Source organism: Camelus bactrianus, chromosome 11, assembly GCF_048773025.1.
Source record: "Camelus bactrianus isolate YW-2024 breed Bactrian camel chromosome 11, ASM4877302v1, whole genome shotgun sequence".
NCBI classification, from domain to species: Eukaryota; Metazoa; Chordata; class Mammalia; order Artiodactyla; family Camelidae; genus Camelus; species Camelus bactrianus.
Genome location: NC_133549.1, coordinates 32,013,095 through 32,039,093, shown reverse-complemented (window position 1 = coordinate 32,039,093; position 25,999 = coordinate 32,013,095). Strand labels below are relative to the sequence as shown.

The 25,999-nt window shown below is 45.6% G+C and overlaps 1 protein-coding gene across 37 annotated transcripts in view; it reads left to right on the top strand.

Annotated features, from left to right (window-relative positions):
- The first annotated feature begins 2,842 nt into the window (after positions 1–2,842).
- The window catches only part of TCF7L2 (transcription factor 7 like 2), a 190,632-nt gene continuing 167,475 nt past the window's right edge, over positions 2,843–25,999 (top strand). For 8 of the 37 annotated variants that reach the window (XM_074373600.1, XM_074373603.1, XM_074373602.1 and 5 more), the window contains exons 1-4: positions 2,846–3,548; positions 3,826–3,892; positions 4,102–4,226; positions 16,102–16,170. In XM_074373600.1, coding sequence (XP_074229701.1) covers positions 3,360–3,548; positions 3,826–3,892; positions 4,102–4,226; positions 16,102–16,170 — 450 coding nt within the window. In that variant the 5' untranslated portion in view covers positions 2,846–3,359. Of the gene's footprint in view, positions 3,549–3,825; positions 3,893–4,101; positions 4,227–16,101; positions 16,171–25,999 lie in introns of all 37 variants that reach the window. The other 29 variants (XM_074373615.1, XM_074373613.1, XM_074373611.1 and 26 more) reach the window with 9 other exon arrangements.

Here is a 25,999-nt window from a genome sequence, read left to right as displayed (position 1 = left end):
GGAGTCAGTCATCAGCACCTATAGAGAGAAGTAGCCTCAACACCTGGACCCAAGCCAACTGTTGTTTAACATTTCACACCAAATCTACAAATTACATGTCCACGTTGTGGGCCAATCTGACTTTTTTTTTTTTTAATATTATATTACCTTGCTTTTCGCCAATTTCAGTTTCACACCCTCCACCGTTTCTCCCCTATCCTGGCATCACCTGAAGCCCTTTCAGAGACTCAGGGGTAATTGACCTTCTGAGATCTTGCTAGTCTCCCCAAGCCTTTTTATGACACAAAGCAGTGAGATTGAATGTGGCATGTGTGCTATCATGGAATAACTTTTAATTGCTTAATTAAATCAGAGATTTAAAGGAGGAAGGATTCAAGAGTTTCCTTTGAATGAGAAATATAAAGATATGCCGGAATGGATACTAATCATTGGAAGAAAAACCCTTGGTGTTTACACATGATAAAAATGCAGACCAGGACATTAAAAACAACAGGTAGACTCTTTAAAATTTTAATTCAGTATATTTATGAGCTTTTACTATCCAGGTAAGTCCTATAAAGGACATAGAAGTCCTCATTATCCAACTTAATTCACATCAAGATTAGATTAAAATAAAAATGCCACTGTACAGGACAAAGAAATTACCCTAGAATTGAGTTACTATAAATGCGTTCCAGTTTAAGCAAATAAGACCTTAAAACAGGCCTTAGGAAAGTCTATGCTGTACACTGAGTATACAGGTGACGATTAGCAAGCGTGAAGAGCTATGGTCATTCGCTACATGTGTAAATCTGAAGGCAACCAAGTGAAAAGACCTCAAAAAAGAAAACTGTTAAATCCATTTGTACATGGATTTAACAGTGAAGCATTTCATTCTTCATGTTTTTACTTGGTGTCTTGAAATAATCCTTTCTGTCTCTACTCACCCTCTTAGAAACTGTGCCCGCCTTATTTATTTATGAAGTCTGAAGGTTAGTCCTACCTGCTGAGACTAATTAGCCCTGTGCTTTGTATCCTATGCAATCCTGTCTGATTAAATGTACACATTTGTTTTACTTCTTTTCAGGCTCCTTCTCACTCTATTTCTGATTTTCTGATTAATATTAAAGTTGGGAGTTACAGTGATTTTCCTCTGTAGCCACCCCCCAACCCCCCCCACCACATTTTAATTTTGCCTGCATCTTACTCTTTAGTGTGCAAATATGGTTACACATCTTTTTCCAGTGCAGGGGAATTCATTGGCCTTGTCAATCTTGGTATCATTATTTTTAGGAGTCTTATTTCTGAGACCTTAGCGTATAAAACAGTTTTGCTGAAAACCCAAACTCTCTAAATATTACATGGTAAATCTACTTTCGTTTGGAAAGCTTAGGTGCTGATGGGCCAGCTGAAAAGCAGGTGAGATGTTTTTTAGGGATGGGTGAAATAATTTAGTACATCATGGACTCTAGACCAACACTGTTCCTAACAGGCAATTTGCTAATTTTTACTGATTTCTTTTTTTCTGGTTCTTTTTATCCCCTTTCATGTTGTAGATTCCAGTCCACTTCTCATTGGATATTTGCAAGAAAATGAGCGTTCTTGCTCCATTTTCCAGGTACACCGTGTTTTGGGACCCAGGCCTTTTCCCCTTTAACATAATTTTCTTCCCCATTTTGTAGCAAATCAATCTGCTCCCCAGGAGAGAGCCTAAAAATCAACAAATACCTGCCTCAAACCTCAAGTTTTCCATCTCCTCCCTGAGGTCTTCCGGCATCAATGGGGTTAGCAATTTCCTGCCAGAGCCATCTACATCTTGATTATTTGGTCAGTCTTTCAGGGATTTCATTTCACACCCCCCTTCCAGAAAGACTCCAGCACCACTGATCCCAGGGGTTGGTAAACTTTCAGTTTTATTTTCCCTGGCTGTGTTAACGCCCAAACTTTTCACCTCCAAAGTCAGAAAGGACTTTGAATTCTAGTTCATTTCCTACCACCTCCAACGTCAGTTTAAGAAAAAAAAAAAAAAAAGACAACGCTCTACATTGAAAAGAATCATGTATTTTTCCTTAAGGATATTTTTAATGCCTCTGACAAACACTACAGTATTTGATTGTTTTTTGGATAAAAAGTCATCTTGGCATATTTATTCTAGTGAGGCTTAAGATTTAGTGAAATGATTCACTATTAATAAACAAAAAGGGGAGGGAAGACCTCGTGGGTTAATAGTTTCTTTCACTGCAGATGACCAGGAACTTTGCCCAGCCCTCCACTTCCCCAAGCTCTCTGAAAGTGGAGGGTTGATCTCTCTTTTTGACCACTTCTGTTACATCCCGCCCAAGGGTGGCTGATTTCACTGCTGGCCTAACCACTAAGCACCCCCCCACCTCTTCTTCGCAATACTCTCCTCTCCTTCTTTTCCCCTTCCTTAAGGCTTATTTCTAATATTTCTGAAGTGTACTTTTTCTGGGCCTCTCCCCATCCCCGCCCCCCAAGTGGGCTTTCCTTCCGCCTTCCTCAGCTCGGATTCCTGACTCGGTCGCCACCCCCTTTCCCTCCTCTCGTACTCCGCATTGTCTTTCTGAAGCCTACCCCCTCCCGGAGCGAGTCCCCGTTCCCTCGCCCAGACTCCCGGGCTCGCACACACTCAGCGCAGGCCTCTCCCCCTGCGCACTCCTCCCTCCGTCTCTCTCCCCCCACCTCCCCCGCCCCTCTCCTCCTCCTCCTCCTCTCCCTCCTCCCTCTCCCGGCGCCCGAAAGGATCATTGTTAGCCTCCCCCGCCCCGCCCACCCCGGCTGTTTATTTATGCAGACGTCACCGAACTGGCCCCGCCCCCCGGCATCTCATTAAGCGAGTGTGTTCCTCTCGCCCTGTCAATAATCTCCGCTCCCAGACTACTCCGTTCCTCCGGATTTCGATCCCCCTTTTCTATCTGTCAATCAGCGCCGCCTTTGAACTGAAAAGCTCTCAGTCTAACTTCAACTCACTCAAATCCGAGCGGCACGAGCTCCTCCTGTATCTTCGGCTTCCCCCCCCTTTGCTCTTTATATCTGACTTCTTGTTGTTGTTGGTGTGTTTTTTTACCCCCCTTTTTTATTTATTATTTTTTTGCACATTGATCGGATCCTTGGGAACGAGAGAAAAAAGAAACCCAAACTCACGCGTGCAGAAGATCTCCCCCCCTTCCCCTCCCCTCCTCCCTCTTTCCCCTCCCCAGGAGAAAAAGACCCCAAAGCAGAAAAAAGTTCACCTTGGACTCGTCTTTTTCTTGCATTATTTTTTTTTGGGGGGGCAAAACTTTTTGGGTTTTTTTTTTTTTTTTTTGGTTTTTCTTCCTCCTTCATTTTTCTTCCAAAATTGCTGCTGGTGGGTGAAAAAAATGCCGCAGCTGAACGGCGGTGGAGGAGATGACCTAGGCGCCAACGACGAACTGATTTCCTTCAAAGACGAGGGCGAGCAGGAGGAGAAGAGCTCCGAAAACTCCTCGGCAGAGAGGGATTTAGCTGATGTCAAATCGTCTCTAGTCAATGAATCAGAAACGAATCAAAACAGCTCCTCCGATTCCGAGGTAGGAAAAGCCCCTCGGGCCGGTGGGGTTTTTAATCTATTTCCTGGGCTTGGCAAATGTTGCTTAAAGGGGAGAAGTCGGGGTTGGGGGGCGGCGGTGGGGCGCCGCGGGGCCGGGCGGGCGGCGTGTCCGTGTGGTGCCACCATTGCAAAAACTTGTAACCCTGTTTTTCTCTCCCCCCTCAAACCCCCTCACCCCGCTGGCTCTTTTTTCCCCCTTCTCCCCCCTCTGCGTGGCGTTTGCCCCTCGCCCTCCCCACCTCCACCCCTCCGGGAAGGCGGAAAGACGGCCTCCGCCTCGCTCCGAAAGTTTCCGAGATAAATCCCGGGAAAGTTTGGAAGAAGGTGAGTACGCCCCGCGCGCCCGGCAGCCGCCGGGAGCTGCCCCCCGGGCCCGCCGCCCCGCGCGCCCCGGCCCCGCGCCCCGTTCGGCCCGGCCATGCGCCGGCCCGGCCGGGGCGCCTGGCCACTTGGGACACTTTCTAAAAAGTTTCTCTTCGCTCTCTCCCGCTCCGCGCGGCCGCCGCCGTCCCTTCGCCGCCCCGCCATGTTAGCGGCCAAGAGGCAAGATGGAGGGCTCTTTAAGGGGCCACCGTATCCCGGCTACCCCTTCATCATGATCCCCGACCTGACGAGCCCCTACCTCCCCAACGGATCGCTCTCGCCCACCGCCCGAACCGTAAGTGCCTCCGCGCCCGGCCCCCGCCCGCTGCCCGCCCGCCCTCGCCGCCCTCCCGGCCCTGCATGCGGCCCCTGCCCTGCCCCCTCCCTCCTCCTCGCTTGCCCTCCCCCTCCCCGCCTCCTCCCCTCCCCGCCTCCCCTCCCCCGCTCGTGGCCCAGGCAGCCCGAAACTCTCCAAACTTTTCTGCCTTTTGTGGACTGGATTTGTTTGCACTTCGCCATGTTCTTGCTTTCAGTTTGTTGCCTCGTGATGTTGGGGAGACCTTTCTTTCCAAGCAGGGCTTTGTTGGCGGGGGGGGGGGAAGTCAGAAGAACTTTTTTTTGCGCTCTGATTCCCCCCGCCCCCTTTGGTGTGGTGTTTGTTTCTTCACCCTGGGAAGATGACTGTGTGGCTCTTTCTTTTCTCCCTCTCCCTTCCTTCCCTCTTGTGGCGTCTTGGGCTTTCCCCGGTTAACCCCTTGGCTGCTGCTGCCGGGGACTGAGTGACTGGGCTGCGCCCGAGGCGCGGGGTAGGGAGTGGATTGTCCTCCGGGCGTTGGACTTGGGAACTGGCGGGCGCGCGGAGCCCGGGGCCTTGGAGAAGCGCCTCAGCTTTCTCTTTCGGCTGGTTATTTGTTTAGCTTTCTAGTGGCGATGACTGGCTCTCAGCCCTCCTCGCCTTTTCCCCTGGAAGGTCACGCTTCCCAGACTGGTCCCACTGCAAACTTGGGGGCTCTGGGCTTCCTTTTCTGGGGCAACCCCACAGGGCCGCGAGCGCCCTGGGGCGCGGTGGCGGGCTCGGCTGCCCGGCGCGCTGGCTGCGGGCTCTCCCGGCCCGCGCGGGGTGGAGAGGCCCCCGTGGCCGCTGTTCTTGGTTTGTGTGCAGCCAGGATGGCCTCCTCCAACCGGACTCGATGTATTTCTAGGAAATTTTGGTGCCTGGGGGTGTATCGCGGGGTCTGCGCTCGCCAGCTTCCGAGAAGGCCCTCGATGGGCCCTCGGGTGCCTGAGACCAGGGCGTGCGAGGCCCAAGGGTGTCCAGGGGTGAGGGAGGCCGAAGGCGCCTCTCCTTAAAGGGAGTGGGCTGTGGGCTGCAGATCGCGGGCCACCCAACTTTGGGGGCCCCAGGGCGGCACAGGGTGCAGGCTCTGGGGGGTCCCTTCCCTCAGCGGGAGTCCTGCGCCCACCCCTGATATATGTTAATAAGGCTCACCCCCTTCCCCGACCGGCCTCTGCCCCTTGCCCTTGCCCTGAACCCCCTCCCCCCATCCCACCCTCCTCTCTAAAGCCTGGATTACGAATCTCTAAACGTTTGTGCCAGGCTTCTCGGGATTGTCATTTTACACCTTCTCTGGTTTGATTCCCCCTTCCTCTTATTTACACACGCTACCTTTTTTTTTTGTCGGTAACTCGAGATAGCAGTTTGAAATAGTGTACCCACTGTTCAGCAGCCGTGGACTCGGTGCTAATGGCCGAGGGCTCGCCGGACGGGAGTCGATCAGATCTACAAGTGTTTTTAAGCATTAAAATATTAACTATCAGGTTTGACTTGTTTTTTGGGCCCTGGCAAAAATGGCAAGGGCATGCTAGACCGGTCATATTTTATGGCTAGGAAAGAGAAATAATTATTCCTACCCACCCCACCTCCCTCCCCTGCGCCCAGGCTTCTGCATGCTTGGGAAGCTGGGAGAGCGTTTCAGCCCGACCTCCTCTCGCTGGGCCAGCTCTTCCAGGCTGCAGGAGCCGGGCTGTGGGGTTGCAGCTGTAGGGGAAACGTAGTCCAGTTACGTTGTATTTTTCTTGGGAGCTTGTGGGCATCTTGAGCCGGGAGTACTCGGCTCAGAATGGGAGAGTTTGTGTAATAACCAACCCGACCAAACGACATTCCAAAGTAACCCTGAGAATTTCTTACTCACCTCCCCTCCCCCTATGATGGAAGCCTCTCTGGTATTATTTTAAAATCCACTTAGCCATCTGAAAGGCCATCTGAATATTGAGCTTTGATGGCAGGCTTGCTGGCCCTCTTGACTCTTTGCAAATTCCCTGGCTGTGACTGGTGGCAGTCTTGCCCTACCTACTCTGTCCTGAAACTCCAACAGTTGTGTTGTGCTGTAATTAGGAAACAGGGAAATTGTTAAAGGCAAATAAATGATTTCCCGGTGTGAAAAGGAAGGCTCCCAACAACCCGTCCCCCTTTGTGGGCATTGTAGGAATACACAGCGTCTAGTTATTTTAATTGTGGACATAGCGGGTGGCCTGGTGCTGTGACATCAGATTGAGTCTGAGAAGACGTTTCTGAACTCAGGAGGCAGTTTTAGTATTTGCGTCTCAAACACCAACAGGCATCTTTGTGCACCCACCCTTCCTTCTTCCTATCGGTTACCTGTGTTAGTTTGTGTGCTCTAAAATTAAAGTTATTTATTTAAGTCGGTAAGCAGAGCAGTGGAAATGAGGATGAGAGGCTGTTTTGTGTCACTCCTGACGTCTTCGATCAGAGGGCCGGCTTGCAATTCCAGATTTGATACAGCTGCGGAAGGAACCTATAGGCAAGATAGCAGTCTTTTCATGCTCATCTGAAATTCTTAGTGCTTCATAGAATGTTTCTGAGCGCAAGGTGTAAAGACAAATTAGCTATATGCTGTGTTCTTTTCCCTACCCTCCTTGGTGGTGGTATTTTCTTGCTACATTTACTGTTACTTATGAGTGTACCTGTAAGCAGTCGCATCCTTTAAAAAGCAAACTCTTTGGATTCCCGATTCCTGCTTTTCTACTGAAGAACGTAAAGAATTAAGGAGTATCATTAAATGAGCTTATGATGAATAATACATTATCTCAAGAATAATGCTTTAATTGCTGAAGACGCCATAAAGCTTGATAGTAATAATTTTATTTTAAAACGACAAAGATTTCTGCATAACATTAATGTAGTCTTTGATACAGTAATAGGACCGGCTTTTAAAAAGACAGATTCGAATACAAAAAAGCATTAAGGAGAGAGGTCTGGTTAAGTAGATGGGAGGTGATAGACCCGGCAAATATTAGAATCGTGGTAACAATTGTATACTAAAGATAAGAATACTGTTACCATTTTAAAGTTGATTGGAAAAGTAGTTTTGCATTTCTTTTTCCTTGCTGCCAAATGAGAATATGGAATATGGTGGCCGAAATTCCAGTTAGGCTTGAAATTCTTTTTAAGGACTTGATTATTAGAGCTTTTGCATCTTTGATCCAAAGTTCTTTGCTTTTCAGCTGACGCTATTTGCTACTAGGCTGAACAAATAAATAAGCAGCATCTTGAATTCATTTTTGAACTTGGAATCCAGCATTTAAAGGAGACCAAGAGGGCCCTATTCATTGGGGTTTTATTTAGCTGGGCAGCAACTTCTTTTTCTGCCCGGTGAAAAATGGATGTTTTCTCCTCGCTCAAACAACATAATCCTTTCTAATACAAAAGATTTAGACCTCGGAGTGTGAAGGGTTAATGGTGGTCCTTCCCCGCTGTCCTCCCACCCCCCACCTTCACCCCTGATTGTTTTGACAACACTTTGCAAAGTGTGACATTCCAAGCCCCTACATAACAATGTAATATTACTGTAATTACACAGGTCATTACATTTTAAATAGAGAACAATAAAATGCTTATCGCCCTGAAAAAGAACAGGTGTTCTTGCCCTTCTTTGGTATTTATGCTAATTGTTTTTCATCTCCTTCAGAAATATTTATGGCGAACATGTTTAGATTTCAGTCTGAATGCAACAGTATTAATTCTGTGCTAATCTTTATAGGTTGGGGTTTAATGTCTGCAGTTTGGATTATGGGCTCACCATTCACCCCATAAGTCATATTTTAATGATTATACATTTAATATGCCAGCGCTTTGCAGTTTGTTGAAATGAAAGCTTTCTGAAACCCCAGAAACAAACTGTTAGGCAGTTGGGAGCCTAAAGTGTTTATCTGGAAGAAGTGTTTTTGGAAACTTTTGACTGCTGAAGGGAAGTAGCTTTCACGGATGCCCCCTATCTGATTGAGAAAAGATTTGGAGGAAAACAATCCTTGTCCTTGCTAGGAGTTTTCTACCTTGATTTTTAATTTTGCTGATATGGATTTCATTTAGAGTCCCAGCTGGAAGCTGGTCAGCTTTCTGTTTCTTAGCAAGCTGTGAAAAAGTTACAGGAAGGTTTCCGGGGGCTGGCAGATCAAGAATGCTGTTCTGTTCGCAGCGCAGGATAACTGCAGTTCTGCACGCCATTAAAAAAATATTTGCTTTAGAAACCCAGCATTTTAATAGTTGCACCAGAGGCTGTGCTTTTAAAGATTACAGTAGACGTCTTTCCAGGTCTTGAATGCCTCCTCACATCCCCCGAGGTGCCTGTGTGCATGCAAAAAGTGCCTAGGGTTCTTGGTGGAGAAATGTTTGTTGCAACTTCTCTTACCCATGCACAGTGGGTAAACTACAAGGTGTCTAAGTGGATTTTGCATTTTGTCAGATGTTTCACGACAGGGGCCCCTGAATCACATTAAAAATGCACTGTAGAGAAAGGACAGCTGCAAATTTTTGTGCGGACGCGTGTTTCTGGACCATGACTAAAACTCCGAGGACCTTTTCCCCAGCTGTCTGGAAGTTCTGTGGAAGTTGGTTTATTGGCAGTTAAGTGTGAGGCACCCTGGATTTAGCAAAGGCTCTCTCCAACACAGGAAGTAGGTGACATTAGACTGGGGGAAGGGACGAGACTTCAGGCAAGGAGTGATTTACTCCTTTTTTGTTTTTTTAAATCGTGGCGTTGCCAAATAAATAGGCACTTTCCAAGGAAGTAGGTGTAAGCTTTTTAGTCTTGGTAAGTGGAATTAGATAATATCTTTAACCGCATTTATAACTGTTTCGAGGTGACACATTTCAGGAGTTTTGAAAAGGAGGGGGCTGAATCAAATTCTTGAGGCTTTCATTTTTGAAGGGGTGTGTGATGTGGGCATCTGAGTTTCTTCTGGGAGTGGATATTGGCAACCGTGGAAGTAAATCTTCAACTCTGACTTATAATTGAGCACATTTGTGAAGGAAATGGTTAATTTTACAACCAAAGGCAAACTTGCACCTCGACAGGTCTGCTGAAAGAAATGTGCCCCAGTCCTTTGCTGGCAAGCGCCACCGGGTCATAAATCCACAGGCTTTATTTACAGCCCATAACACTTATGAATGTTAAGATATTTGACGCCACGTTGGCCTTATAATATTCAAGGTCCGCAGACACTGGCAGTAGCTCAAATTTCTCCAACTAATTATAAGCAATGAGATGGGGGCGTTGAGGACAGCCCATCGCAAATGCTGCCCCCTCCCCTCCTCTGACCCCCACCTCTACAGTCTTGAGCTTGCTGAGACAGACACCCCCCCCCTTTGGCAGCTGACTCTTGTACTTTTCCTCCAGGCTATTGTTATACACATTTATAAAGAGCACTTTCAGGGATGGAAATTCAGTGGGGGGCTCTGCACAAATGCCTTTTTACAAAAGCAAAGTTGCTCTAGGTGTTTGCATCTTTTCCCCCCTTTCTTCTGGTTCCTCTCTTTTTCCTTTCTTTCTTGTCTTTCTTTTTTCTTTTCTTTTTTTTCCCCGAGATCCTGTTGCCTATATTGTGCATATTTCTCAGAATACTTAAAGAAACCTGATATAGGAGACTGCTCTTTAATTTATACGATGTTCCACTGAGCTGGAAGGGAAAATACACACATGGCAGAGTGCGCCGGTTAACGCGAGGGTTTAAAAAAAAAAGTGACACAGAGTGAGGAGAGTTGATTACAAGAATTAATAGATGACAAAAACAATCCAGGTTTACCTTTGGGATGGGAAGGCCACTCGTTTGGGAAAAGTGCACTGGTATCTTGGGGAGGGAGCGCAGAAAAAGAGCAGGGGAGGCAGAATAAATGCTTGGCTAAGATTGGTTAGAAAAGTGTAAGGAGATGGGACAAAGATTTGCACTTGAGGAAGTGGCTGGATTGAAATTAGGGACTAGAAGTTTCTTATGAGAGATGGAAATACCATGGTGGGGGTGTATGCTGTTAACAACGATATTGCTTTGCTCAGTAAAGACTGGTCCCAATCCACTTTTCACCCAGAGTTTTATATCCAGCAGCAGATGTATTGCATGTAAGTTATTGTGTGAGGGTCTGGGGGTGGGGCATCTGTGGTCGAGACCCCAATAATCCTGCCGACTTTAGTTTATTTTTTAAAAAGTGGGCTGTTTTAGCGTGCGTTATAAAACTGACCACATGGTAAAGGGGGAGTGGGATTCTGAGATGTGTGGGTAACTGTTGAGGGGGGCTGATGGCTCTGTCATTTCTGGCCAGATCCTTCCCTCCATCCAACCCAAACTTAAAGACCAAGGCTGAAAGGTTTTATTTTCTAATCAATGGAATGCAGAAACTTACTAGCCCTCAGGGACAGATATGAATCCCTTAACAGCTCATTACAAAGATGGGGCTGTGGGATCTTTGAACGGGTTATCAGCCCTGGTGTTCTTCGGTTTTCCCAGGATAGGTTTTTTCTTCCTTAGGCACATCTGATTTCGGGCTGGTAATTCAGTCTGTTATAGTTTTACCTTTTTTTTTTTTTTTTTTGGTCACAAAGTGGCCCTAAACAGCTCGGTCTACAGGGGAAGGAATGGCTATTAGTGGGATCAGCTCTGAAGGAGTTAAAATTGCTCGCTAAAGTTTGGCATCATGAAAATAAATTTGAGGCCTGGCAGGCATTAGTAAGGCACAGCACATTTACAGAGCTTAATTAGTACGAACTGTAATTGTTCATGGTCTGCCAGAAGAAGTAATGTTCAGGAAAAGTGGAGTCCCTCTCTTGCAGTCTTCAGTTTGAAACCGATAAATCACTTGCATATTTGTGTAGTGATTCAAATGGAGCTAAGACCTCTCCCATCCCAACATGTGGTAAATTGTAAAGTCAATGAATTGCAGATGTAGGCTACAGCGAGATTCTCTAAGAAAATGCAGAATGAATGGGAAAGAGTGATGCTATAAATATTTACTGAGGAGATAACTAGGGTCTTGCGTGCTGGGCCAATTGTGATGTATTAAATATATTAGCAAAATGCTTGAAAAATCGAGAGGATTCGTGTGGGTCTTTGGGTGGGTTGGTCTGTTTGGGAAAGTGAAATAAAAGGCGATATGTTATTGTGTCAGTTTTATTAAGCCTGAATCACAATGGCATACCCAGGGAAGGATGCATGAAACCCACATTAATGCAAATTAATTCGTTATGAGTTGCAGCGCTGTGACTGCTAAGTGGAGTAATGATGGGGCATCAGTTTAAGAGTGTTAGTGTAGCAACTTTTAATGAAAAATGCTGTGTTAGGAACATGTCTCAGCACTTCAGCCCACGTGTTTTTGTATGCTGGGAAATGTGTTTTGTACAAGAGCAGGAAACCTGATTCATTTTATCCCCCACTCTCCCAAACAGTTTAAGAACTGTAATTATGTTTTGATGTTTAAAGAAAATCATCTAATTTTCCCTCAAACCAATCCAGAAGTGTCCATCATAACCAAGTTCAACTTCAACTTTTTTTTTTTTGCAAGAGACTGCAGCACAAAGTGGAAAAACAATGAGCGTAGCATCCCCCCAAAGACTATAGATATAACTTTCTTGAAGCGATTCCCCTGCCCCCCCCCCCCCCCCGCCTTTTTTTTCCTTCTTAGAGGATTTTGGTCTCAGGCAGTGTTGCAAGTCAATACTTCTTTCCCCAAATGTGAGTAGGTGGATGTGTATGGAAGCTGTATAAGTTAATGATCTTTCTCTGACTCATAGCTGATGGTTTCAGGTTGAGGAAAAGAAAAGAAAAAATTAATGAGGGTAAATAGACATTTGATGGAACATCGAGACAGTAGGAGAGATTGTTCCTGTGTCTGAAGGCATGTGTTTTGTTGCAGCAGAATTTCTGAAGGAGAATGCCAGGAAGTGAAAAGGGGTTGCCTTTGTTAAGTTGTTGTTTTAGGATGGTACAGATGTTCCGTGTCTGGATCTTTGCAGGAATGTTTAAGCCCCCTTACCTACCAGTCAGGGCTGGTTTTGCCTTCCCTGTGGAAGTTAGAAGCCCCCTTGGCACTTTTTAAAAGGGCAGGCAGGCACCCAAAGACCTGATCAGAAGTTTATTTCCCATTGTTAAAGGCTCCCAGCATAGGGCTGGGGTTGTCCTGAAAAAGACTGGTGACCTAAGAAGTATTCTTAAGCCCCTATTCTGTCTTGAAAGCTAATGACATGGAAATTAAACTTCAAGAGCCCCATGGTGGTAACTACACAGTAGAGAGGAAGGTGGACCCCAAACCCCCCAAAACCAAAACCTTTTAGGAAATGAATCTGGATTTCTTTCTTTTTAAAAATTTTTTAAATAAAAGAGAAAGCTAGGTGATTCATAAAACTGGAAATAAAGCAACTGTTCCCCTTCTTCCCAATTTAGTGGAATGAGTAGGCAGAAAGAATTAATCTTCATCATATTGGAAGTAAACTTAGTGCTGGAAAACCCAATGTAGGCCTTTTTTTTTTTTTTAAGTTGCCTTTGAGAGTGAGATTTCTGTGGTTGAAAAAGCTGTTTCCCTTTCCTCCCTGAATATCTCTGATGACTTGTATCTGAAGCATCAAATTTAGGGCCAGTAGTAGTGATTAGGAATGAAACGAGAGAAAGCTGGATGGGATAATAATAAAGGAGGTGGTTAATTGTAAAATGCTGGTTTTTGAATTGCTGGAGTATTTATACAAACCTGTGTTGAGCACAGCCACATCTCCACGGCGCTTCCTCTGGGCAGAGAGGGCTGGGTCGTGGAGGAGGGAGTGGGTATTAGAATGGGTGGGTGGGCTTGGCCACTGTAACCAAGCACGCAGGAAGAGAAGGTTTGTTTTGTTGAGAGTTTCATGGGAAGGAAGGACATGAAAAGTACCTTGGTGTTCTCATTTGGTGCCAATTCCGGATGCCCCAGCGGGGGAGGCAACACGTTGAGGCCCTATTACGTGCCCAGGGTATAACAGCCACCATTGCTGGATGAGGAAGTGACTCGGAATGATGCAGGTGACCAAGAGCAGGAGGGTCCCAAGAGCCCAGGCATGGGGGAGCCTGGTTCTGAAACTCAGATCAGCCTTAGATCGCCAGCTAAGATCTCTCAACCTTCCCTCGTCTTCCAAAAAAAGCCCCAAAGGGCCAACCCTCTCTGTTCTTCCTTCTAGCTTTTTACAGAGATATAAATAAATTATTGTTCCAGTTTAGAATGCCAAGTTTTTACTGGGTCCTTATATTTTATCTTTGTTTTAAAAAGCTAGACTATAATGAACAAGGCATCTTTGTGTTTTACAGGGAAGGAAAAAGCAGTTTAAAGGGTGTGATTTAGAAGAGTATTTGGGAAAAGAGGGGGTGGAAACCCAGAGGAGAAACAAGAAAATTGTAAGTCCTCATTGCTGTAGCTGGGGAAAGTTGAGCTGGAAATCTCTCCAACACGCTGGGTACTGGCTGGGAGTAGAGATTTCATTGGAGCTTGTGCTGTGTGTATTTTTGAGCTGGTCGAGGTTATTCTGTGTGCCGGGACACCTGTGGGGGGGTTAGATTGGTGTGTATGTGAACGTGAAGTTAACTTTGTTCTGTTGGATTCTTAAGGACCTTGCAGCTATATATTTACTGTCTTAATTGTAGCATTCTCTCTGGAGTTGTGTTGTTTGGATGGTGATGAATGCAAGGATTATGAATGGAATTGGACAAGTGAAAATTGAATTTGGATTAGCCACAGTTTCATTAATTTATTCAGAAGGCTGTGATTATATGAAATTTTGTTTCCACAACATATATACTTAGCTATCAGGTGTCCATTCAATTTTAATTGATGATAGGAGATTTCTGTGGTTACCCTGAGTGCAGATTGCCTTAGGGCTCCGCAGGGTTTGTGGGAAGAAAAAGCTTGGACAAGTTTCCATTAAGCTCTGAGTCAGGCAGTTGGAAAAGTGCAGAATAAAACCAGCTGAAAAGGGGGATAAGCTTTTAGTGTTGCCTCCTCTCCTGAGCAGGAGAGCCCCCCTCTCTGACAAGAGCTGCTCTTGGCCAAGAATTCCAAACTCGCAGAGGAACCTGTCCCTCTCACAAAAGTTGTTTGAACACGATGCAGAATTGTCACAGTAATTAGTGCGATCTCCGCTTACTGACTGGCAGCTTTCACAAAAAGGACAGGGGGGCCGAGGGGGCAAATTCATTGTCTTTTTCAGTGACTCACTTTGGATGAACTGCATCTGAGTGTGTGGGGGGCCGTGTGTGTGGGGGGCTTACCTTCAATGGCTCAGCCTTTAGAGAGTGTGATCCATTCCTGTGCTTTGACAGGTTAAGGAATATGTAATTTTTTGACCCACCTGTATTGTGCCCCCTTTTAACTTTGATTACCATTATGTTTGGGAGCAAGCAGACTCATATATATATATATATATATATATATATATATAGGCAGTGTTTTGTGCTTTTTTTGTTCATTTGGAAAAGATCTAATGACCTCAGAACTTACTATATCCCCAACTAGGGACAAGACAGCCTTACCCCTTGAGCAGTGTGGATTTAGGCTATTTTAAAAATTTCATAACTATGTGGTATCTAGTTTGAGCTGGTTCAGAAGTTCTTATGTGAACTTCTTTTTTTCTCCTTAAAAAAAAAACCCGTATAAACTAGTTTTTTTTTTAACAGGGAGCAAGATACAAAATAATGAGGTCTCAAACTCACTTGCGGGCTGGGTTATGCTTTGCTGTACAGGAGGGTTCTGGTCATAGTCATTGTCTGGTGCTAGTAATAGCAATAGTTTGCGGTAATGATACAGACTTGTGTTTGGAAATGCAACTGATTTGCTTGTTGCTGCCCTCGAGGGGGATGGGCAGTGATTTTATAGGACTGTCTGATTCTTCATCATTTGTTCATTTATGGCAAGTTAAAATGCATTTTCAGATATTGTTGAGGTCCTTTAGTGACTGTTGCACTGTTTATGAAATAAATCAGCAGATAGTGTTTGTTTTCCCAATTGGTAGGAGCCTAAGATTAATGAGTATTATTTGGGAAAAGAAGAATTAGTAGAGGCATCTTGGTATTCCTTTCCCTTTGGGGTTACCCACTTCTTTGTTGGGGGGTCTACAGGACTTTAGAGGGAAAGGCCCAGGAGGGACTACGTGGAAGGTCTGGGTGAACCAGGGAGGTACCTGCACCCAGCGGCCCCCAAATAGGGGGTCTTTAGAAACCTCGGTGGCTCTTTGGCACTGGTTGGCTCCCCCTTTGGGGAAGTGTGGATTCCTAGAGTGCGTGCGGGCTGCAGAGCTGTCCCGAGCTGTCCTGGGACTGATAGCTTAGTCATTGCGAAAGAATGTATAAGGCATTGGGTGGCCCCTGAATTCTCCCTGACACATTTGTTTTCCCCAAAATAGAATTGTGTTTGAGAGTGAGAGCCCAGTTACTAGAACTCTGGGGGGGCTTGTACCTTTGCAGTCTTGTGGCTTCTCAACATCCTTTCTCTCCCAGTCTTTTCCTTCTTGCCTACGTGTCGCAATTCTGATTTTTGCAGCACACAGTTAATTTCTCTGCAGCCTCCTGCTCTGCACACTAGCTTCCTTTATGTCTTAATGGGCGTCCGTCTCTCCTTTTCATGTCATTGATCCTCACTCCTGTCCCCCCCTCCCGCCTTTGCTTACTGAATAGGTGTTTTTTTTTTTTTTAACTTAAGATTATTATGAGCAGCTTATTTATAGCAACAGATAAAAATACACAGGTCTTGATTGAATGCCAAGGCTGCAGTTCAATCTAGGAAGGTTTGTCTGCTATTCATAAACTGCTTAAGATGTTTTCTTGTAGTTTGTGACATAAGCAGAACGCTTTGATTTGGTTTCTTTCTACAGCTCCATTTTCAGTCCGGGAGCACACATTACTCTGCGTACAAAACGATTGAACACCAGATTGCAATTCAGGTAGGACATGCAAGAGATCATGAAGCCTGATTTGTCAATATGTAGGTCTCTTGTGTCTCTTATTCTCTGCCCCTACCCCCAACCTAGATGATGATGATGATGATGATGATGATGATGATGGTGATGATGATGATGGTGGTGATGATGGTGGTGATGATGGTGGTGATGGTGGTGGTGGTGGTTGATTCATCAGGGGAGGTGGGAAGCCAAGAAGAAACAAGAGCAGAAGAAATGCTCCTAAAATGATCTAAAGATATGGAAGAAAGGAGAAGCCTGTGTTTTTTGCTAATAATATCTAGATCAGGCATAATGGTCTCACAGACCCCAGTTTGGCTACTGTTTTTGTTTGTTTGTTTGTTTTTGCCTAGGGAGGGGTCCTAAATTGGGACTCAGATGAGGGGACAGAATGTGAACGGGAAGAATTAAGGTGGGGGCAGGGGGGAGATGGGAGAGGAGGCTGTGTGACAGCCAGAGAGTTGTTTCCGGTGGGTCAGAATCATCTTAAGTGGTGCTAAGAATACCGCTTTTGACCTGATTGTTCTGAAATGTTGATTTCTCTTGGACCTGTTGATATATGACACTAGACGTACTGGAAGGGAAAGGCTTCGGATCCCAGCTTCTGATGAGTGTCCTGTTTCCTGCTCACGTAGTACTTCCATTCTCTTAAATCCAAAAGCTAGCTAAACAAATCATGGACTAATATAGACTCAGAGCTGAACTGATGCCAGCAGAATGCAGTAGTGGAGGGAGGGCAGACTAATACGATTTTCGTCTGTCTGCCTGGCCTTGCCAGGATGGATGCACCTCATGGTGTAACTAATGGTGCCGAAACTTCTTGAGTCTTCTGCTTCTGGGTTAACCCTTCGAAGGGAGGTTTTTGTTCCAGTCTGGCTCTGGGGTCATCTCTCCTTGGAAGTTGGTATCGCTTGGTTGTATCATTCATGTTATTCCACTGCTCCCTTTCTGGTGGGTACCACTTGCGGGTAACTTGTGTCTGTGTTTGTGGTCTCGTGGAAGTGCAGCCACATCGCATCTCTGTAGCTCTGCTGTTTCAGATCTGCATCTGCCTGGAGAAGACTTCCCAATAGCCCTTGCCCCCCAGCTCAGTTGTGAATTACTCCACCAGCGAAAAGTGTGACTCAGCAGACATCATTATTTGTTGGAGCCCTAATATTTTGGGCTGATGTCAAGGTGACAGTAACGTATTTAAAAAATATTTTGGTTCCTTCTGCAGTTGTGTTGCCGATCTGTGTGTATATTTTAGGCGAAAGTGTAACTGTTGGGATTATTCCTTCACCCCCAGAGACTTCCAAGGCTGGAATTCTTGTTGGCCACTGTTCCCTCTGGCCCACGTCCTGGTGGACCCTTCCTCCTTTTGAGGAATGGCGCAGTGAATTTTGCTCCCAGAAAATGGTGTCGACTCAGGACTTGGTTGGCGAACAAGCCCAAACCCTAACTCTTGATGAATGGATGGATGAACAAACAATGTCTGGAGGCCTACTACATCTTGTGGAGGGCTGGGAAGCCCTGTTGCCTAGGGTGTGGGAATTGCTGAGGCTGAATAGCATCGTGATCCCTATCTTGATGTGGAAAGGCTGGCTGGGGCCATGTCACTGGGAGACCAGACTGGCTGAGACCAGACCAGCTGTTGTGTCTTTACACCCGTCGCTGAAATGTCCCTTGTTAGGTGGGGCCGTTCATCTTTCTCCAAACCACCTGGCCCGGTGCGGGCCACGTGAAGCTCTTTTCTCAGGAGGAAGACGGAGTAAATCACAGAGCTCATTGTGTGGAGGACTGAAACCATTGCTGTTCCTCTGTGAGCAGGTGGTACTGTTCTCCCCTGCTTCTGTTTGCTAGGGCTTGGTGCCCACGTGGGCAAACAGGGAGACATTTTATTAGAGACCCAGCTCCGCCATGCTTTCAGGGCTCACTCTCCCCCAGTCACCGCTAGACCGGGATGAGGCCAAGCCACATGGTATCTAGCTGTAATTTTAGTTCGCTCATCAAAGGATAAATGGCAAAACAAAACAAAACAAAAGAAGCCAAGGGAAAAAAAGAGGAAACCTCAGACGCAGTAAAATTGTTCCCAAGGCACACAGCAACTCTGTAGCAATGTGGGGCTTAGAGGGGAGGGTGGCCCTACTTGAGTGTAGAGTATAGCAGACGTTTCCTCTCTGCCCGACTCTCCAATTTAAGCCTTAAATGCAACGCGATTGTCGGGGCAGAATTTTCTTCCCTGGAAATTTACAACTGTCTAACCTTAATAAATACTGTATTTCAATCTGAGCTGAGCTGGTTGCTCTCCTAAGCTACATCCTAAAATAACCTCAAGTAGTATGACACCGTGCATCACATGAGATTCATACCCCTGTCCCCTCCCACCTCGCCTGTAATCTCAGGACTTGGCCAAGTTCATCGTTTACATGAATGGCCTCCGAGGGACTCTGTAGACATGTTATGTTCTTGGAAAAGGTTTGGACACAATATCGATTGATGCGTAGGGCTCTTCCTCACTTTTGACAGTCTCCTGACCCGGCTCAGTTTTGGAAAGACAAGAGTAACACAAAGACCATGTTCTCCCTAAATGGTTAACACAAATAAAATCGGAATGAAAATTAAAAAGCCTTTTTAAAGAAAAGACATAGTTTTTGAACTCTATTGACTTGTAAAGAGTTTTATTGTGATGATATAAATATAGCTCAGTGCACAGACCATTAGTGGAGAGGTGGATGAATGTTTACTTTTGTGAACATCCATGAAACCATCACTCAGATCCATATATATAGAATGGGGTTGGAATGCTTTTTCTGTAAAGGGCCACGTGGTAAATATTTTAGGCTTTGTGGGCCACACAGTCTCTGTGGTAACTACTCAATTCTGCCATTGTGTGTGAGAGCCGCCAAAAATATAAAGGAATAGGTACAGGTGCAACTGGGTCCCAATAAAACTTTATAAAAACAGACAGTGGCTAGATTTGGCACATAGGCTATAGTTTGCTGGGCCCTGAAAAAAAATATTACCAATTCCCCAGGAGTCTTGCTTATTTGAGGCTTCTCTCCCACTGCCAACAAAAATTCTCACCGTGGATTAGTTTCGTCTGTCACCATAGATTAGTTTTGTCTGTTTTTTAGCTTCTTAGAAATGAGATCGTGTAGAATCTACTGTCTCATGTCTGGCCGCCCTCAGCATTGTGTTTGTGAGTTACATCCCTGTAATTGCCTGTGACATTGTTTGCTCCTTTTCACGGCCGTGTACTATTTCACAGCACACGTGTCCTATGTTTCTGGATATTTGGATTGCTTCTAGTTTTCTGCTATTATGAATATAAGGCCCTGGTAACCTAACCTGCATCTTTCGGAGGAATATATGTTTCAGATTCTGTTGTTTGTACCCAGAGTGGACTGGGTGAGTAATACCTGTGTTTAGCTTCTGTTGCCCTTTTGAAAAAGACCTGAACACTGGATTTCAGGTGTTGTCATTGAAAGGCACCAGCAGAGTGGTCGTTAGGTATGTGAGTGACGCGTAGGAGTCCACCCAGGCTCCCTTCATGAGGTGCTTTGTTTTCTGGCCCCTGCTCCTGGGAACTCCTCCCACCATCTCTCCATTAACTCCGGGAAAGGATTTTGCAGGCTGAGCACAGAGGTGGCCCGGTGTTGCGGATGCCCCCCAGGGACGCCCCGCAGGTGACTGTGGATAAACATTTAGGCACTCTCCCCGTTGCTTCCCTGAAGCTAGTTTTTCCACCACTCCTCCTTCATCATTATTCCAACCCTAAGAGCAGTTCTGTAATCAAGGTCAAGACCCATGGAAGATGTTTCCCTTGGTTTTCAGAAGGGCTACTTCAGAACCAATTAAGCCTTTGTTTTAAGAGTATTTTGGCCAAAGGTTGATGTTTTAACACCAAGTCAGATGTGATTTGGGGGGGGAAAAAAACTCCACACGCAACAAAAACAAACTGTGTAGACCTTTCTTGGTTGTTTTTCTTTTCAGATGTGAAGTGGTTTGTGTGTGTGTGTGTCTGTGTGTGTGTGTGCGTGCACAAAGACAACTAGGAGAAGATCCAGAAGAAATGGACCATTTTATTTGTTTACACAGCTGAGCAGTGGAGATTTTGCAGTGGGTGTTGCTTTCCCTCATGTCCTCAGGCTTGCACGTTCCCGTCTGAGTTCTGCCAGCTCATACCCCTCCTGCTCGGTCTTAGAACTCATCCCCCATGATTCAGTACGGCCTGAGGCCTCTCCTCAGGGTTTTGTGCTTTGTGGAGCCAGCGAGAGAAGGATAGAAGCTGGAGAGCATCTTGCCCCATGTTGTTCCTTTATTCTTGAATGTGAACTTGACATTGAGTCTTGTCTGAGTCTTTACGTGGTTGAGATTCCTGAGTTGTTGTGGCTTGGAGTCCATCACTTTGCCCCAGTAGATCCTTGTTGTTTGTGATCAGAGTGGCCAGAGAATTAGACCAGGGGGTTTGGCCAGGATGTTGGAGGGCTCCTGGCTTTTTTATTCCCCAGTTGACGTTTCTGATGGTTGGCTCTTGTGAATGAGGCCCTCCTTTGCTCCGCAAGTTCCCTGGCCTTGCAGTTTTCTTGAGGATTTGCCACCTCAGTTGAGGAGCAAATCTGGGCTAAGAGGGAGAACTCACAGAAACAACCTCAGTACTTGGTACATTCACTTCCTCACTTTTTCTTTACTCTTATTTCCAGACCTGGTTGTGAGATTTCATGTCCACTTTCCACAGAGGGGGTGTGTGTGCGTGTGTGTGTGTGCCCGAGAGAGAAAGAGACAGACAGAGACAGACAGACACAGATGTCATTTTCACTGGAGTACTTTGACAAAGCCTCCAGATGCCAGTTAACTCATTCCAAAGGTTCATTCACTTGCTACAAGTGATGAGTTATAGCCTAATTGTCTCATTGAAGTCCATACCTCAGAATATTTGTTCATTCATTCAGAAATGTTTGGTGTACTTCTGCTGTGTGCTTGGCCCCTGCGGAATTCGTCAGTGAGCAAAAACACGTCTGGGAGCTTCCTTTCTGGTGATGAGTTAGATGCTGACTTGTAAGTGCCCCACTCCCCTTGGTCCGATAGAGCAGGCTTCCTGTGCAGCCCGCGAGTTTGCATTTTTAATCAGGGTTCTGCTTTTCACCTACTGAAGTTTTGGGATTGTTGCCCCAGAGGCTTCTGGGATCAGTCAGTTGATCATTTATTGGCTGCTCAGTTGTTTTTCACTTGCTGACTAAAAATTGAGGGCTGGCCACGTACTCGATGGGGATAACTTTTCTTCTCATTTTGGGTGAGAAACTAGACTGCACTCAGGTTCCAGTGAGCTTTTGAGGCCTTTCCTTTTCCCTGGGTATGTGAAGAGAGCCAGAGGCTTCTGTAAGGCTCAGGAAGAGGCATTTCTTTGTTTATGAAAGGCTAGCTTGGGCAGTAATGTGTTTAGTCTTGGGGTCAGAAGCAGTGACAACAGTTGATAATGGTAGCAGCTTCTGCTTATTGACTTCTCCCGATGCTTTGGGTCCAATGTTAAGTGCTGTATGTGTATCATTTATTGACTCTTCATAACGACACAGAAGGAAACCCAAATGGTGTAGTTACTCTTACCATGATTATCCCCATTTTGTCAATGAGGAAACGGACACTTAGATACCTGAGATATTTTGCCCACATTCAGGGAATTTGGATTCAAACTAGGGCAGTCAGACTGGAGAGAGACTGTACCGCATATCTCATGCTAACTACTGTCTGCTCAGAATAATGCTCAGGAGGGCCTGGGGGTTTCCTGAAGCAGGTGACCAGCCAGCTCTCTGGGCTGTATTCCAAGGAATCCCCTGGGCACTGCTCAAAAATACGGACTCCTGGGTTCTAACCCCTTGGAGATCTTCCTTCTTTAGAACTAGGTCTATGTTTCACAAATTTGAGCAGGCATCCCCCGGAAGGTAGGTGCCTGGAGGCTTTGCTGGGATGCAGATTGTGGCCCCACCAGAGTTTGAGGTTCTGTAGGTCTGGGTAGGTCTTGACATTTGCAGCTTTAACAAGTTTTTACAGGTAATGCTGATGCCCACTCTCTGGCGACAGCACGTTGAGAACCACTGGACCAGGGCCGTGCTTCCCAATTCCAGCTGCACATTACAATCCCCGGGGGGAGCATTAAAGACAGTGCTCCAATCTAGGGGATCCTGGAATCTGTACCCCATTCCACTCTTGGGATGATTCTGATGCCTGTTGTTTCATGAGAACAACTATTTGTAGTCGTCCGTTTGTTTGCTGGCTTATTCTAGCTTGACTCTTTTTTCCCTGGGGGACAAAAGGCTGGTTACATTCAGAATTCTTTAAAGCATGTCTGTTCAATGATAGTAGCCTCTGTTTTGAGAACATTTCATTATCAGGTAATCAAGGATGCTCACTGCCTCCTGAGTTAGTACCGGTGAGGGAAGGTGGGACTCTTGCTGTCATATGTGCAGGGAGCTCGGGGACCCTGAAGGGAGGGGGCCGGCTGTCTAAGTGCTGCTCACACCTCCACGTCACGTGACAATGCAGATGCGGAATCAGTGATTCCAGGGGGGGCCTGAGAGCCTGCATTTCTAACACACTGCCAAGGGATGCTGATGCCCTTGGGCCCCAGACCACTCTTGGAGTGGAACCAAGGTAGAGTCCATTTAGACAGGCCAGGAAACTGGGGAGCAGAGAGGCGAATCGGTTTGTCTGAGGTCCCACAACTCGGCAGAAACAGAGCCCAGACCAGAACCCGGGAGTCCATTGTGGCCTGATGTCTGTCTTTTAAGGAGACATTATTGTCTTGTCTAAGCCAATAGCAGTTGCATTACATTGGCCAGATAAAATAAGACAATCGAGTGTTACCGTTTTTACTTACCGTTTCTAAACTTCTATCTGTTTTAATTTTATCATTGTATTTGTTTGAGTTGAGGTATTTGTATCTGTTCATTCTCCACTGTCTTAAGGCACTTGGGGCCCAGCCTGCATGGTCTGTAAGAGGGCTGGGGAGGCTGCGGAGAGGACGTCTGGTCGTCTTTGACTGGAACAACTGGAAAGAATGGAAACAACTGTTCTATCAGCCATATGTGCCCCCTTCTGGGCCACAGCCAGCAGGCGTAGGGGTCTGGTCTGTGGCAGCCAGCCCTTGTATTTTCTTAGTGACTCCATTTTATAAGTTGCACTTTGCTATTAACTTTTTAGAGAGTACCTGAGAATCATGGGGTCATCCAGCTAAGCACAGAAATTTCTAAGTGGGTTCTCCTGACACGTGCAGGCTTACCAAGCTTAGCACATAATTTGTTTCTGGAGTTTGGTTTGGTTTGTGGTATCAAATCCTGGTCAAACAGTTTAGTGGCTACAGCTTTTTTTTTTTTTTTCTTTAAACGGTTTATATTGACATCTCAACATCCACTTCAATTAAACAGAAGTTACAGTAGACCATTCTTCCTGAAGTTTCCGCCAAAACCCGCAGGGTGGTTGGCAGTTTAATATTTTAATGAATAATACACTGAGATTCAAAAAATATGTAAAGCTTAAAAGTAGGGACAGGTGCTATATATTTCTTGATCTAGAGCTTGTTCTAAAAAGAAACATTAGAATCAAACATTTGTGGACACTTTGAAGCATCTTCACAAAACCCCATTTTTTTTATGGTACCAGCTGGAAAAACACTTGGTTTTACCAGCTTCTACACTGATTGAGGCCTGGAGTGGAAATTTGCATGTTTTTGCAGGCTTAGTGAGATAAGATGACTGAGCCCAGGTTTCTCAACCTTAGCATGGTTGGCATTTTGGGCCGGATGGTTCTTTGTTGCACTGGGGACTGTCCTGTGCATGGCAGGATGTTTGTTTAGCAAGAGCCCTGGCCTCTACCCTCTCTGTGCCACTAGCCCCCAACAAAAATATGACAACCAAAAATGTCCTCAGACCTTGCCCTATGTCCCCTTGTGGTCCAAACTGTCCATAGTTGAGAACTACGGGCTTAGTTTAACAAAGTATGCACCCTTCCATTGGGCTGTCGTAGCATTGCCTTTCCATTTTAAAGGGACAGGTACAAGAGGAGGTGGGAGGTTCAGCTCGTGTTTCTGGAGCCAGATAACCTGGGTTCAGGTCCAGGTCTGCCGAGCCTCTGCTACCTAATCTGTAAAATGGGGATGATGGTGCTACCAGTTTCCAGAATGTTGTTGGGAGATTAAGTGAGATAAGGTCTGAAATGGCTGGGCAGGGCAGTGGCACACTGCTCGATGAATCCAAGCTGCCGTGTTTAACCACAGGGACCTCTGTGAAGTACTTGTTTGTAGATTTAGAGTATGCCTTTTTCCGATGTGCATTGTGTATGTTTTATTTCCTGTCAAGAATATCACACGTGATAAATTTGATAACGTGGACTATCTTTGCTGGGTAACAAAGATTTGTGACTCCTGTTGGTTGCTGTGTGAATTTCTCTTAGGTCACTTAAAAATCCTGCCTAGTCCTTGTACCATTTGATGAGAATATAAGCTCTTTTGAGGTTGTGCCTCATCTTGGTATCCTTAGAGTGCCGTGCAGGAATTCCTGGGACATAGTAGGTGCTCAACAAAGGGTGCGAATGTGTTTAAATAATACAGACTGTGGGCAGAGAGGGAACAGAGTACCTAAGTTTGCGTATTTCTCTTAACAGTCTCTTTCATAACATGAGAGGCCAATGAATATATTTTTTGGTACTCAACCAAATAATTTGAGATGGACCTTCAGTCCCTATGTCAACTTAATGTTCTTTCCCGGGTATCTCATATTTTGATTTCAGTTCCCCTTCAGTGCATGAATTTGCACCCTGTCTCAGTGACTGTGGCATCGCTCAGTGCATAACCGTGGTTGGACTAGTTTATATTTATGTGATTGTCTTCTAGCTTTCAAGATGCTTGGAGGTTAGTTGGTTTTTAAAAGCAATATCAGCTTTTTTTTTTTTTTTTTTTTTTTAACGACAAGTAGTGTTACCCATTGGGTCTTAACATTTTCTCAGATCTTGAGAATTTGTCATTCATTCCTGCAGGGGACTTCCAAAAAAACAAAAATGAAAACAAGCGTTTTCGTACTTGTGGATGGATGAGCCTACACAAACAAACTCATTCCTTTTTATTCCTAAACCTTGTGCCTCCCTGAAGTTTGAGGGTGAGGTGAGGCACCAGAATCAAGAAGGTTGGCTGAAAATCAGAAGTTATCCAAGGCATGAAAATGGATGTGTGTAAGCCCATCCTGGGGGGCCTGGAGGATTCTTTTCACCAGGCCTTTAGTGAGGTTGCTCCGTAGGGAAGATAGTCTTGTGTCAATAGTTTTTAAGTTGATTCAGTAAACATTGTCGATGATTGAAATTGAAGAATTGTGAAGACAATTCATCTTGAGGAAGAGAGCACACGGACTGTGAGCCGGGCTGCTGGGAGCAGACATTGACATACGGGCCGTCATCAAACTAATTGTTGTTTGAATTACCTGTTATGATCCGATGACAAATCTGCCTTGCTCCTGCCACTGGAGCAGAAAATGTAACTTGAATTGGCGTGATGTTAGCAAGTGTAAACTGTACTTCAACAAGATGGATAAACCCAATTATGGGGCAGACCTGTAGAGAGAAAATCCATTTAAATCTCGTAATGTTAAGCAGAGCTGTGTTTAATTCATTTGGACCAATTTGGGAATGATGTATGAGTGTTGGTGAACATTAGTCAACGGGGGGACCACTTGGAGGGAAGGGATGCGCTGATGCTGCTGGCTACTCCGGGAGGCAGCTGGGGTGTCGTCTCTGCAGCCTGCCCTAATGGCGGGGAAAGGCAGAAATGACAAAACGATGTACTGACTGC